We start from the raw sequence: 15,416 nt of genomic DNA, 5'->3' as shown, positions 1-15,416 counted from the left end.
GATAGATAGATAGATAGATAGATAGATAGATAGATAGATAGATAGATTGATAGATAGATAGATAGATAGGTAGATATAGATATAGATTTCAGTTCAAACTTATCAGATTTTGCTTGAACCTACGTAAAACAAAACGTATCCAGCCCAACACCTGCTGAGAAATTGCCATTTTGTTGCTGTTTCATGGTCTCCAAGTGTTAATTCGGACAAAACAATTGGGCATTCTTAATTGTAGGCCGAATTTGCAACCCCTGAGATTACTTTTACAGCCCAGCCCCCCCCCCCCCCCCCCCAACTATAGGTTAAAAACTTCAAACTTTGAAGAAAAAAAATTAATTTAATTTTCATAAAATTTTTTTTCAAAAAATCACCAAAAACGACATATCTGGAAAACTGCAAGCTTTTGAGCAGTCCTATTCAGAGGCAAGATTCGCAACCCCCTGAGATTACTCTCAAAGATTCCAATAACAGGATTGAAATCTTCAAAGTTTTGGAACTTAACATTTAAGTTTTTTTGAAAATTTCGGAGAAAATCATAAAAAACGTCATATCTTGAGAACTAAAAAGATTTGAGCAGTCATATTGAGAGGCAAAAAGCGCAACTCCTGAGAGTACCTTGACAGAGCCTCGCTACATAGATGAGAATTTCAAGTTTTGCGAAATTGTTTATACATAAATTTTCTTTAAAAATTTGGAAAAAATCCTAAAAAAAGCGTTATACCTCGAAACCAGAATTTGAACATTAGCAAGAACACCAAAAACTCAGCCTTGAAAAATTGCGACTCAAGTGTCATGGAAGGTCTTGTCTGGGCATTTAGTCTCTCGCTTAATTTTGTTCGGGACATTTGTGTCCCAGACAAAACAGTCTGAAATTTTCGAATTGCTCTTGACACTTGAGTTTACGACAAATTTCCCTAGTTCGATTTTAATTCCCTAGTTCGAATTATTAAAATTTAAAAAAGAAGATTTTATTGAATTACAATATTAAAAAAATTCAACAAATAAATCTCTCGCCAAAAGATACTATACGCCGCACGAAATTGAAGCCTTTGTCCAGTAATTCATGGCTGCTTGGTCACTGAGACATGCTCTTTGCATTTTAAAATCGAAGAAATTTTTTTTAATTAAGGACAATTGAAATTAATTTTACTACCCCTTTTTCTTTTCGCTTTAGTGGTGCAGAACCACTCAAACCCAACCCATTGACCCTACCTCCGCGCGTTGAAGACTTTGTATATGAGTTTTCATGGAACACCTAAGTGTTTAAAATTAAGACCATTTAAAATTAGAATAAGACCATTTATCCGCAATGGAAAGCAACAAACTTGCGTTATTCTTCGGAGCTTAGAAAAATGTTACCCTACTTTTAAGCAACAAACACAGATTATGGTGGTCTCGATCTCTAGACCATTAGTTTGAGATCACTTATCATGATACCATCTAAACTGAAATTTAATAATTATAATAAATTCGTTTTGAGGAAGGGAACAGACTGGATTCTTATTTACATAACTAAAAACAAAATAATCTCAAATGGAACTGACCTTGTTGGTTGTGGCCAAGTGAAGCCGATCTGACACCTCGTGAAAAAGTCCTCTCCTGGCGTCTTCGATGCGCCTCACTTGCAAACTCTTTCTCCATGGAGACTTCTACTGCGACCAGCAACACCAAAACAACAAGGTTATTCAGCGTAACTGACTGTCGTCGCAATGACCTTGTGAACCTTCTTTCTTTTCCAGACATTCAAGCAAACTAGCTTTGTTCGATATGTGGCAGTGGTAAGCTTGAGGGACGAGGCGAAATTTGAAAGCGAAGTTGAAGCTGGACGAATAGCAGGATAAAATTAGAAAGAAGTAACCAGGATGGGTTTGTTAGATTAGTGTAAAAGTAACAAAAAGAGTCATATTTCGGAATTGGCAGGGTAATGTTAATTTCTAACTACAGTAATCTGAAACAGAAACGGATATTTAGGATGCACAGCGTGGATAGTGAGGAAATAAGCAGTGATCATTTTTCTAGCTTCTGACAGCCTTTTTACTTCAATGCCTAAAATCAAATGGTAGAATAATTAGAGAACAGAAGTGCTCGAAAGGCGATTACACCATTTGCACTTATTTCACTATCTGATCCATTTTTAACCCACTATTTCAATTTGTTGAATTTAATGACGAAAACAAGTCCGTTACATTATATTTAAAAAAGGAGAGAAAATTGATTGGGATGGGTACACTTAATGGTTCGCGTTCTCTTTAACACCGCCATTCTAAAAAAAAGCATATGGATTTCAAAAAATAAAATAACGTTAATACCTCTGATTGAAATTACAGAGATTGATTCACATCAAGTTTACAGTTGGGACCAAAAATATGGCGCAAAAATAGATGTGAAAGGCTTAAATTGGTCTCTGCCTCCTGAAGTCTAAGTCACTTATGGCCAATCGATTTCATTTCATTGATTCGAGAAAAACTGACGGATTCTAGGGTTCTGACAGTTTTGTTGAAATGACGCCCAAATACTATCTCCCTTGGAAAGCAAAATCATGGTCAAGTCACTTCACTGAGTGAGTAAATGTCGAAATGCTTCCGCAAGGCAGATGATAGTAGCTGTAGAGTATAATATAACACAAACATCTAACTACTCCCAGTAGCAGATTTAGGGGAAGAGGGGGGACTATACGCCCTGCCCTTCAAGGATTCGACCCCCTGCCCTTCAAGGATTCGACCCCCTGCCGACCCAAGGGGTCTCCCATTTGTACTATTTTGGGACATCCATTTTTGACTGACGGACCCTAAAATTTTGTAAGGCATCTTTAGTGCCAATATTTAATAATTTTGAGGGGGGTGGGGTCAAAAATCCCCCCCCCCCCCCCGAGAAAATTGTATATGCGCCCTGACTACTCTTTAAATGAAAGAGATCAGTCAAAATAACTAAACCAAGGCCGACTATCCAGCTGGTTTGCCTTTAAAGGAGACAAAAAACTAGTTAATGAGTGCTGTGAAAATGCCTCTTTGATGACCCGTGAGGGCCTCTTTGAAGGCCTGTTTGATGATCCGTTCTTAATTATAATCAACGCATTTTTATAAGTCTCCGTGAATCGACAAAGCTAGCGAACAAAATCGTACCTAGTGATTAGGTCAGTTCGGGGTATTAAATTTACAACAGACAAGGGGAATAACAACAGACAAGCTATATTCAGCTTATTTCCCTCAAAATTTCCTCACACAATTTCTAAAATGTAGGCAATGAAATTCTATCGAAAATTGGGGGCAGACCGATAAATCAAACAAACAAATTCCCGGGAGCTGTTGTGTCTTTTGTGGGTAATTTGATTAAAAAACAGTCAGTTTCAATGAAGTAGATCACTCAGACAACAGTGTCTTTAGTGCAGTCCGAGGGACAGAAATATAAATTTCGGGAGAATGTCTGCTCTTGTCAAATAACAGGGAATCTAAAGGATTCTAATTCAGTGGATATGAAAAAAACAACGCTAGACGCAAATAATAACACTAGAAGCATAAATAATCAGATCTCATCTGATTCGCTTATTTGAGTAAACTTCAGCGCTTCAGAAGGTTAACTAAGCTATGGCTAACTTACAAAGCCTCACCTTGTAAATATTAGTGCACGTGCGATTTGAACCCGCAATCAAATGATTGCTGAGCACCATCACTACCGATGCTCCACAATGTCACTGAAAAACATAAAGCAAAAACTTGGTTTCCGAGACCGTGAAACGGTTATTACGTTGCATTCATGCGATTTTTTGCTGGGAAATCTAATAATTAAATTCCATTTTCGAAGTTAGATGTCAATCAATTTTTTCGCGAATTTTACACCCTCGCTGTTCGATACTTATGTTTACCTTCTTGTTAACAAAGGAAATGAGTGTAAGAAATTAAAGTCAAACCGCGAAAAATTACATCTAAGCCTAAAAAAATTTAGGACTTTTCCTATATAAACGAAAAAAAAATCATCGCGACCTATATAAAAGCCTGATCTACGTTCATCGACTCTTAACATACTTTCACACAAAAACAGGCTGAAAAACTACAAGATGAAAAACCCTATTAATTAAAAAAATGATGTTTAACAAAAACAGCGATTTGCTGCGCAAGTAAAACAGAACGTAATTTTTACTTTCTGCCACGAAAGTTTGAATTTCAAATTTTTTTCGTGATTTTCATTTAGTTTTTTTTCAGTCAGTCAGATGGGACTTAGGTAACTAGCGTGTAACGCACCTCCGGTACTCCGAATTTTTAACAACTCATAAAAACCGCATATATTGGAAATTAGATCTGCATTCTTTGAGTGTACTCTGACAGCACCCAACTACAGGGTTCTCAGTTACAAATTTTGCAAAGTTTTTTATTCAAGTTTTTGATACAAATTTTGAAGAACATAAAATTTTGTAGTTTCATATAATCTGTTTGAAAAAATTCAAAAGGTAACAGGAAACGTCACATCTGGGAAACTAAAAACAAGTGAGAAGTCGCATTTGGACGCAAGATTTGCAACTCCTGAGAGTACTCTTACAGTACCCAAGTACAACGTTAGAAAATTCAAATTTTGGAACTTCCACCTTGGAATTTTTTCAAAACCAGAAAAAATGTCGTTTCTCGAAAACTTCCAGATTTGAGCAGTCTTAATTGAAGGCAATATTTGCAATCTTTGACAGAAAACTGACAGCACACACTACAGGATTGGGAATTATTTTGTAATTTGAGTTTTCTGATTTATCCGAAAAAAATCACAGAAATTGTCGTATCTTTTGAACTAAAAACATTTGGGCATTCTTAATTAGAGACCGAATTCGGAAACCCTGAGATTACTCTGATAGCCCCTAACTACAGGTTAGGAATTTCAGATTTTCAAAAAAAAAATAAAAATTTATCACGAAAGTGTTTTGGAAAAACCAGAAAAAACATCATATCTGGAAAACAACAACGTTTTGAGCAGTCAGAATTGGAGGCAAATTTCTCAACTCCTGAGAGTACCCTGAGAGAGCCTCACTACAGAGATGGTAAATTCAAACTTTGTGAAAATTATTGTTTTTAAGTTCTCAGAAAAAATTTGAGAAATTCCTAAAAAACGTCATATCTCGAAAACTACAATGATTTGAGTAGTGAGATTTGGAGACAAGATTCGCAACCCCTGAGAGTAACTTGACATCACCCAACTTCAAGGTGAGAATTTCAAAAATTGAAAAAAAAAAATTCTAAATTTAGTTTACGAGATACGGCAATTTTCGAGATTTTCTTAAAATTTCTAGAAAATTTTAATTTCAAAATGTTCTAGAAATTTTAAGAAAATCTCGAAAATTGCCGTATCTCGTAAACTAAAAAAATTTGGTTATTCTAATATGGAGGCCAGAATCGCAAAACCTGGGAAAACCCTGACACAATCCCAGTATTGGGTTGCTTAATTCAAACTCGACGAACCAGACACTGAATTTAAACTGGAAAATCGAAAGAATTTAAACATTGTAATATACGATTATAGCTTAGACGTGCAAAAATTCTTTTGTTGAACATGCAAAAATAACTCATTGAAAACGCTTAAACATGGCGAGATAGTGAAGCCCGCATTTAAATTTATAATGGAGAATGATAGATAATAGATAGATGAAAAAGCAGCTTTACAGACAGACAGACTTAATTTGACCTCAAAAAAGTTGCTGAAAAATTAATGACCTTGCGGGGAAACATCATCGAAAAATTTTCTTAAGCATTGCAATATATGATAAAGCTTAAGCGTGAAGAAGTTCTTCTGTTAAACATGCAAAATTATTACGCTTAAACATGGGAGATAGCTGTCACACGCATTTAAATATAGTACTAGCGTAAAACGCACCTTCGGTGCTTCGAATTTTTGACAACTCATGAAAAACCGCATATTTTGGACAGCACCCAATTACTAGGTTGGTATATAAAATTTTATATATTTTTTCAATTCCTATTTTCCGTCATCTCGAAAATGTCAAATCTCGAAAAGTAAAAATATTTCAGTAGCCATATTTGGAGGCAAGATTTACAACTCCTGGGAGTACCCTGGCAGCACCCAATTACAGGGTTGGGATATTTAAATTTTAAGAACTTTTCCAAGCCTAAGTAAACTGAAAATTTTGGAAAAATCATAAGAAAAACCTCATATCTCGAAAACTACACTGATTTGAGCAATCTTATTTGGAGGCAAGACTCGCAATACTTGATAGTACTCTGATAGGCCCCAACTACAGGGTTGGGAATTTCAAACTGTGAAGAAAAAAAATCGTTAAGTTTTCTGAAAACTTTTTTGAAAAATCACAAAAAACGTCATATCTCGAAAACTACAAGGATTTGAGCAGTCATATTCGGAGGCAAGATTCGCAACTCATGAGAGTACCCTGACAGCACCCAACTGAAGGGTAAGGCAATTAAAATTTTGAAAACAAAATTTATTTCAAGTTTTCCGAAAATTTTTTGAAAAATCACAGAAAACGTGCTATCTCGAAAAGATAGAAAAAACAGATCGACAAAGAAGGATAGAAAAAAAGACAGGAAAAAAACGATAGAAAATCCAGATAAAGATAAAGAGAGACTGGAGACAACCGTTTCACAATAGTACTATTTTGAACAAAATCGTCGAAATCAAATTGAAAGTTAAAAATTAGGAGAGCGGTAGAGAGACATAATCAAATTAATTAAAAAGCAGGTATTCAGACAGACAGACAGACCTTATTTGGCCTCGAAAAAATACTGAAAAACTATTGACCTTGTGCAAAACTAATTGATAAATTTTCTTAAGCATTGCAATATATGTTATAGCTTAAACATGAAAAAATTCTTTCGTTAAACATGCAAAATTAGTAAGCTTAAACATGGGAGATAGCTGTCACTAGCATTTAAATATAGTATAGATAGATAGATAGATATAGATAGATAGATTATAACGGAACTACAACAATTAAGTTGGAGACATCAGACAAATTTTTCTCCACACGGAAGCAATTTAACAATTTTTTGGAATCCAAATCATAGGGGAAAAGACCTTAACATGAAATCACGCTTGTGAAAATCGGGAAGAACACAAAATAACCTACGTCATAGTTCCTGCCCTCACTTCGTTAACAATAATGACATTGAAGTACCTAACACAGAGGCGACACAACTCTTCGTGTCGCAAAGAGCTAACAATAAATCTGAGCTGGATTCGAATGTTGAAGCAAGCTTGAATTAACAGACCATTACAGAACACTTTTTGGTGATATTCGGTACTTCTTTAGAAGCTTGTACTATTTTAGTCTCGTCCACGCTGACTGCAGCCCTAGTTGTCTCTTGATAGAAAGGCCCCTCAATTCCAGTAACTGGGTTCACTGGTGTCGTCGCCAGTTTTGCTGAAACACCAAGCCGTCAATAGGGTTGGTGTTGTAATAGAAGTGCTATGGTATCAAAATGTTCATTTCTTCCGCATCAGTGGATCAAATCACAGACGGACGAAAATATTCCATAGTCGCGAGGCTATGAACCAGTGCTGAAACCATACTGGCAATCATCAGCAGATTCAACTGATGAGCTTGAAAAAGGGTTCAGTCGAATGAAGTTTGCGCCAATGAATCAGAGCGTAATGATTGCTGTGGAATTTAAGGGACAGAAGTATATGGTTAAAACCATTTCAGGGTTAAAACATTACAGGGTGCGATATCCTAATTTTAAAGGATTTTCCAAAAAATGAGCTTGAAAAAGGGTTCAGTCGAATGAAGTTTGCGCCAATGACTCAGAGCGTAATGATTGCTGTGGAATTTAAGGGACAGGAGTATATGGTTAAAACCATTTCAGGGTTAAAACATTACAGGGTGCGATATCCTAATTTTCAAGGATTTTCCAAAAAATGAGCTTGAAAAAGGGTTCAGTCGAATGAAGTTTGCGCCAATGGACTCAGAGCGTAATGATTGCTGTGGAATTTAAGGGACAGAAGTATATGGTTAAAACCATTTCAGGGTTAAAACATTACAGGGTGCGATATCCTAATTTTCAAGGATTTTCCAAAAAATGAGCTTGAAAAAGGGTTCAGTCGAATGAAGTTTGCGCCAATGGACTCAGAGCGTAATGATTGCTGTGGAATTTAAGGGACAGAAGTATATGGTTAAAACCATTTCAGGGTTAAAACATTACAGGGTGCGATATCCTAATTTTCAAGGATTTTCCAAAAAATTTCAAAATTAATCACAAAGATGCTTCTTATTTAATTCAAGCATCTCGAAACCGCCCAATTTTTTTTGATCCTAAAGAAGCTAAAGTTTTTTTGATCCTTTTGATATAATTTTTTCAACGCAGTAGTTTTGTCTTTAATTTTGACGCAGAGATGAAGCTGAGCTTCGCACCACTTGCCATACAACAACTATAGGATTAAACACAGAGGCAAAGCTGCGCTTTGCAAACACTAGCGATAAAACGAAAATAGGCAGCTCTTGAAAAAAGAAAAAATAAGCCTCGAATTATTAAAAACTTTGCCATGCGCGCGTCGGATTCAAACCAGCGATCTTCAGATTGAAATCTGATGCCCTTAGGTTTCATATGTAAGTTATTCTGAGAAAACCAAAAATTCGTTTTGTGAGATATCAATCGATTGATTTTCATCGTCTTTGCAATGCATTTTTTTTCTTTATTTAGATTGTTGTTTTTGGGCTCAGCTCAAAAGCAGACAAATCATGTAGCACATTGCGGCAAAAAATGAGCTTACCTTGTGAGCAAAGCTTGGGAAAATTTCTGAAGGAAAAAACCATTCCGATCTTTTTGTTAACTTAAAAAACAGCTAGAGAAACCCAAACTTCACCAAGGATGCAACAAGTACACAAATTTTCAAGCCAGAGGTAAAGCATTTGCTTCTGGGTTGAAAATTTGCGTTATAATTGCTGGATAACACTTCTGATATAAACATAGCATAGGGCAAGCAAGTTAACAAAAAAAGGAAACTAAAACATCGGAAAATTAGTTCGCAAAAACATCGAAAAAAGACAACTTTCATACGTTGAACTCGATTTATCTCGAGTGGAGTTCATTCTGAGGAAAACTTTTGGAGGAATACAATATTCCTCCAAAGCACACACAAGCCGAGGAAATTTTTTTCTTTTCAATCTTACCTGGACAGAAAGCAGGCAATTAAGCCAATGTTACATAAACCGAAACCATTTAAGTCGAACAAATATTTTAACCAAAAAAGTTAGGGGCCCATCTAAAGCTGGAGATCCCTGTTTGATACTGAGGTGGTGTGAAATGTGCAATTTTCCAAAGTTGGACTTTACCCTAACCTTTTAGACGTGTAAGCAGGGGACATGCCAAATTCAAGTCAGATTTCAATGAAATGGAATTAAAAGTTTTGAATCAAAATATCTGCACCATGTAATTTTAATTGAACAATTGAGCTCAAAATTCGCGTGATAGTTTCTGAGAAAAAATCTTCCAAATGACTGAAATCTTAAACTTTGATTTTTGAAGATCATAACAGTTTATCTCAAAAAATGAGTGTAGCTGCTTCTGCAGGGAAGATTTCCACATTTTTTTTTACTTCAACCCGTAGGCATGGAGTCACTTCTGCAGGAGAGATTCTCAAAAACAATTTTAGATTGACCTCTAATTCTCAGATTTGGCAGGGTATTTTGCGAGAAAAGTGGAAGTTTGCAAAAATTGTATAAAGCGGAGAAAATTTCAGAAATTGGTTTTCTTTCAAAGAATTAACACTTTTCTCAAAAAAATAAAGTAGTCGCCACTGTTGCAGGAAAATACTTGCAAGCTGTTCCTTCGATTGAAACCATAATCTCATTTGGCAGAATTATTTTTGAGTTTCGTCAAACAGTCAGAAAAATGAACTAATTTTTACGAAACAAAAAAAAGCGTACGAGTAAAAAAATTGGAAGTTTCCAAAAAAATCAAAAAAATTAGCTTTTCCGAAGAAGTTAAGTCGTAAAATTTAATCCCACATTTTAATCCCACTCGTAAACTTTCATCCCAGTCGTAAAAATTTAATCCTACAACCTGTTGTCTCGATTAAATTCTTGGTGTCACATGATAGCAAAGTAGTTTTCACGAAAACGAAAAGTTTGAAAAAAAACAGTTCAGATTTGGGCGAGTAGCTCTTGAGAAAAGTCCTTAAATTTCAAAAAAAACTGACAGAAAATCAAAGCTTTTTCTTTTGCGTGGGCCATAACTTTTTGTGTGAAAAAAATAGGCGTATACTCTCAAGCAGTGGGGTTTCCTACCACTATTTCTTTTGACTGATTCCAAAATTCTATATTTAAGAAGGTAGTTTTCGAGAAAAATCAAAAAGTTTATAAAAACTGTCTAAAAATCAGAGAAGACTCTTTCGAAGGCCATTCCAATTATTCCAAGCTATTGTGAAAAAAAAACTGATTTTTCCAAACTATTGTGTAGAAAATTTTCGCAGAGCCGCTTACACAGGTGAGTTTTCCAAAAACAACAGTAGATTAATTGAAGCCAATATATATATTAAGTAGAAAAAATTTGAGCACGCCCACTTAAGTAGGCAAGCTTCCCATAACCCATTATTTGACTGAAAACAAAATTTCAGATGTGGGTGGGTAGCTTTCTAGAAAAGTCGGAAGGCTTCAAATAACGGACAAAAATTTAAACGTTTAGAGGGCCATAACTTTTCGCAAAAACAAATCTGTGAAGAGCCGATCACACAGCGGAGCTTCTCAGAACCCGTGTTTTCGATTGAACCTAAACTCTCATATTTGGAAGGGTAGTTTCCTTCGCAGAATTTTATGAAGTCTGTAGAAAGTTGAGTAAGGTAGAAAGAGACTAAACGATTATGGTGGCAGACAGGAGACAAGGGCGGTCTATCCATTAGTGCTACTTTTTAGAAAAATGGGGAAAAAATTTGCGAAGAAAGAAATTCCTCAAACTGTCTCAAAAAATTTTTTAAAAAAACGGAAGACCATACATTTTCATAATACCTGTTTTTAACAAACAGGAACTGATATTTTAAAACCGGAGCTATTAAATTCACAAACAACAAACAACAGAAAAACAACTTTGGAATAATGGTTCTCTAAAACGCAGACATTCTCAAAACATGTCTGTTGGCTGATGAAATAACAGAGTTGATGAAAAAGCTGACGAAATGATTCAGAGAATGTTAGTCAAGTTGCTAACCTGGAGGAAGTCTCTGTTTCGATTTGTAAATCCTTGCTAAACGCAAGCGTACAGTAATTAGTTTCCAGAAATACTAAGGCTGGGAACTATGGAAACTACTGACACAACAATGACAATTTGTCATTAGTGTAGTCAAATATTTGATTCAAATATGCATTTGCACAGTGGTTTTCTGTTAGTTTCACATGTCCATAGCAATGAAAGAAACTGTACAACTCAAACTAATTTGCCAAACAATTTTGCGAATACCATATTCGTTGCTGCTAACGTAGATGGTGGAACTGCGGAAACGCTGCCTCAACGGGGGAAGAAGAGGAATTTATCTGACGAAGCTCTCGAATAAATTACACTCAACTTATAACTAACCAGATTCAATTGAATAAATTATTACACTGAGTCGATTCGGAGCTTCGCACCACTTGCGATGTCTCATAAAAATAGCATTGCAAGCTAGCAGACAGGAAAAGAAAGGAAAGCCACTTATTCCACGAAGTCAAGGTTAGTAAAACTACAAATCAAAACAATATAAGCAACTACAATAAAAATTAAGTACAGCAAAAAAACTTTTCCTCGATTTTCCTCGCCAAAGTAGTGAGTCTTGAATACTTAGTGTAAGCAACTCAACAACACGCAAGTTAAATAGCAGCGATCATTCACGAAAGCCTTCGAAAGTTTTTCGTCGAACGAATGTTCGGTTGCACCGTTAGAAAAAAGCCCTGGTCAGATTCCAACCCAGAACCTTTGCCGTCCCAGGCGTATTCGTTACCAGGTTGATTATCAAATTTTCATTCAGTATAAAAGGTTTTGTTAAGCGATGACACGTAGCATCTTGACCAGCAACAAAAAGAAGACCGCTTTCACTTCTTTCAAGATTTCGTGAAAAAGTTTATTCAAACTTTTTTCCCATTAACAATCTTTCAAATAATTTTAGACTCGCGAAACTCGCACCCACGGTGCTTCGACCGAACTGTAATATAATCCGTCATTTCCTGAAAGCATTAGTCCCGAAAAAAAACCGACTGAAAAACGAACCAAACTCAACTTTTTTTTGATAAAGCTCCAAAAATTTCTCTCCTCTACAGCCATCAAGTTTATTAACTTCCAGTTTCAACTTCAAAAATCCCAAATAAGCCTGTCACCATCTAAAATACTGCTTTTAAACGAAAAAAAAAACTAAAACTACGTTCATAAGAAGTCTTTTTATTAATTCACTGTATAAAAGAAAAGAAAGCATTCATTAAAATAGGATTTGGGATGAACACGCGAGTTTTTTAAACTTTCTAACATTGCACGCAAGCTCTAGCAAAAAAGCACTACACTACAAAGCCAAATATAAATGAATTCTTTCCAAAGAACTTTAAATTTTGCATAAAAATCAAATCTTCTACCCGACTACGAGGTGGAGCTTCATGTTTCGAACTCATAACTGCAGCCTTGCAGTGGATACTGGTAAGGGCCAAGCAGAAAAAGTTTTTATTTTACTAACAAAGATACTTTAATTAGATGTATACTTTTATTTTCTAACTTTAAGAGCAGAGCAAACCATTTTCTCTCTTTCAGCACTTCAATTTTTCTCTATAACCTTAGAGAAGCTCTCATAAGACAACGACCTCATCTGAAAAACACGTTTCTTTCGAAAAGTTAAAACTTTTACCACAGAGGCGAAACGGCGAAATAGATAGATAGTTAGATAGATATGAATAACGAACGACTTACTTGAACTGGTCGAATTCGAAGAAAATTCAAATGTTCTGAGCTCGCTAACTTCTGGTGCGGTAGCAGTTCTAATACAAACTGACTTGAAAAAGCAAGCTAATAAACAGATTCGTTCAGGTAAGTGTAAATAATGGATGATAAGCACTTCCTATTTGCCGGGAGGCTGCCCACGGGGGGAGGAAAGGAACACTTATCTGAGGGTTTAGTTCACGCCACAGCGTCAACACAACACACTGGAACAATCAATAGGCTTTCCAGCAGCTACCCTTATGAAAGCAACTTCAACTGGATTTAGAGCATTAAGTCAGTCACTTTTTCAAATATTGAGATTACCGAACAAGCCTCGCATTCCGTTAGTAGTGGTAAAATATCCACGTGTTCAACATCTGAAATTTGGGAGAGAAAGTCACTAGCGATGCCAGAGGAAACACACTGCAGTTGATTATTTTTATTTAAATCAAATTCCCACGCCAAATGGCAGTTCGCCCTAAGCCCAGTTCGGGCAGAAAAGTGCAGTACAAAAATCTGGCGAACAATACAAAAATGCAGGCGTTGCTCGTACTGTCATAGATTCCCACTTTCCAATTCCAAACAATCCCTCCTTTGCTACGCCAGAATAATTACTTGTCGCTGGCTCAAAACACGTGCTGGTAATACACTACCTGGATACCAATTCTTTCCTACCATAACCAGTGGCCATGTATATTTGCCAATTATTTTAACAACCCAACAACACTAATAAAACACATGTTTTCTTTCATTGCAACCAAAAGAAAATGACGCAATTTGATCCGATGATCATGAACATTTTTTTTCTCTTTCTGACGCAATAAGTTAGTTGAAAAACTTTACGAACTCAATCGCAGGTGGCGCTGAATTCATAATAAAACAGAGTTGCATTTATCTGTCTGATTCGATTAGGCAGGATAATGAGTTTTAATAATTGATGAGGCTGCTTCACTGGCATAACGAGAATGATAACCCACCAGCACACTCAATTAAAGACTAGCAGCTACTTTCATAATAAAAACTGCACGCCCAGAAATGATTAAATAATTCATGCCAAGATCTTGCTGTCTTTTCTTTTACTCGCTGTCATGCACCACTCTATATCATAATATAAACATTGACCACAGGGGAATTTCTGCTTACTAACACAAGCAAAAACAAACAAGACGATCTGGTTACCTTGCAAGTAGCAACTAGTGTTCTAACCAACGGTAAATTACGAGTATAAATGATTAAAATTTCTTGAATATTTTTGTCTTCTTTGTCAGGAGGGTGGCGGTGGCGGAGAAGAGCGTGTAAATAAGAATAAGTTTTATCCAGTAAATTCACCCAACATACCCTATCCCAGTCTACCATATGACATTCTATAGTATATACCAACTATGCCAATCTACCTTATGCCATTTACCCCACACTTAAATTTAGATTCATCGATTTATCAAATCTACTTTTGAGGACATATATGTAGGCGTAATGCGACAATTCGCAAGAAAAGACAACTCGCAATAAAAGACAACTCACATTAAAAAACTCGCAATATACTCACCGCCGCAGTCGCGCCAACGCGTTGCGAGCTTGCCACCAGAGGGTAGGACTTTGTACAAACTTTAGAGCCCGTTATCGCCGCAAAACGGCGCGCCCACCGGCGACATTAAGCCGAGAATATAAAATTTCCAATTAGCTCCAAAAACTTGCGAGTTGTCGCTTTCCTGAAATTTTGCAGTTGTCTTTATTTGTGAGTTGTCGCGGTACCATATGGAGGTTTTAAATCTTTTGAATCCCGTTATGTAGACTCAAATTAAGTCTCAATACTAGGCTGAGCACTTATGAGCCTCGATTAACAATGTTTACTCCACAATTTTGCTATGTAAATAAGAAACGGATCCAAAAAATGATTTATTCTATCAGTTTATTCTTTGCAAATTAATAGAAAATGAGTTATATTACATAGGGATTATCTGAAAGTTGGAGGAAAAGACTTATGAAAAAAAACACTGACTTCAATGAAAAAATCTCAACTTTCGAATTTCAAAGAAAAAACTAGATGCCCTTTAACTTTTTAATTTCAAGAAAACTTTATGATTGACTCTTTTTTGATAACATGAACCCAACTTGAGAAAACTGGTAAAGGGTAATAGGTAAAGTTTTTATACCGCTGGAAATCTTAAAACTAAATTCCACTTTCGAAATTAGAAATCGTTCACACTTTTTCGCGCCGTTTCCACGTTCGTACTTAGTAAGTTCTATTTACGTCACTTTCAGCAGATGAATTCCAACTGAACTCAAAAAGTGCATATACACCTAAGTGCATTCATAAATGCATTAATATGTATGAATGCACATCTGTAGTTATTAGAGCAATTTAAGACTTTTTCCTGCAAAAAAAACATCACCAAGACCTATGTAAGGTTTCACTACGTTCATTAATCTTAATAAAACCTCAAAACACATACTTGGTGCTAATGAATTCACAAAAAAGCGGCAATATTCACTGGAAATGTTCACAATGGAATTCGCTTGAGTTTAAAGTGACAGCAATCA

The 15,416-nt window shown here is 35.9% G+C and overlaps 1 protein-coding gene across 2 annotated transcripts in view; it reads right to left on the bottom strand.

Annotated features, from left to right (window-relative positions):
- The window catches only part of LOC134844445 (glycine receptor subunit alphaZ1-like), a 48,882-nt gene that overhangs the window by 31,276 nt on the left and 2,190 nt on the right, over positions 1 to 15,416 (bottom strand). Inside the window, exons 1-2 of one of the 2 annotated variants that reach the window (XM_063861148.1) lie at positions 12,867 to 14,199; positions 1,545 to 1,948 (exon numbers count right to left, since the gene is read on the bottom strand). In XM_063861148.1, the coding sequence (XP_063717218.1) occupies positions 1,545 to 1,743 (199 nt within the window). In that variant the 5' untranslated portion in view covers positions 1,744 to 1,948; positions 12,867 to 14,199. Of the gene's footprint in view, positions 1 to 1,544; positions 1,949 to 12,866; positions 14,200 to 15,416 lie in introns of those variants that run through there. The other variant, XM_063861139.1, reaches the window with a different exon arrangement.

Source organism: Symsagittifera roscoffensis, chromosome 1 (assembly GCF_963678635.1).
Source record: "Symsagittifera roscoffensis chromosome 1, txSymRosc1.1, whole genome shotgun sequence".
Lineage (NCBI taxonomy): Eukaryota > Metazoa > Xenacoelomorpha > Acoela > Convolutidae > Symsagittifera > Symsagittifera roscoffensis.
The sequence above is the reverse complement of the archived record's forward strand: the minus strand, read 5'-3'. Positions and strand labels throughout refer to the sequence as shown.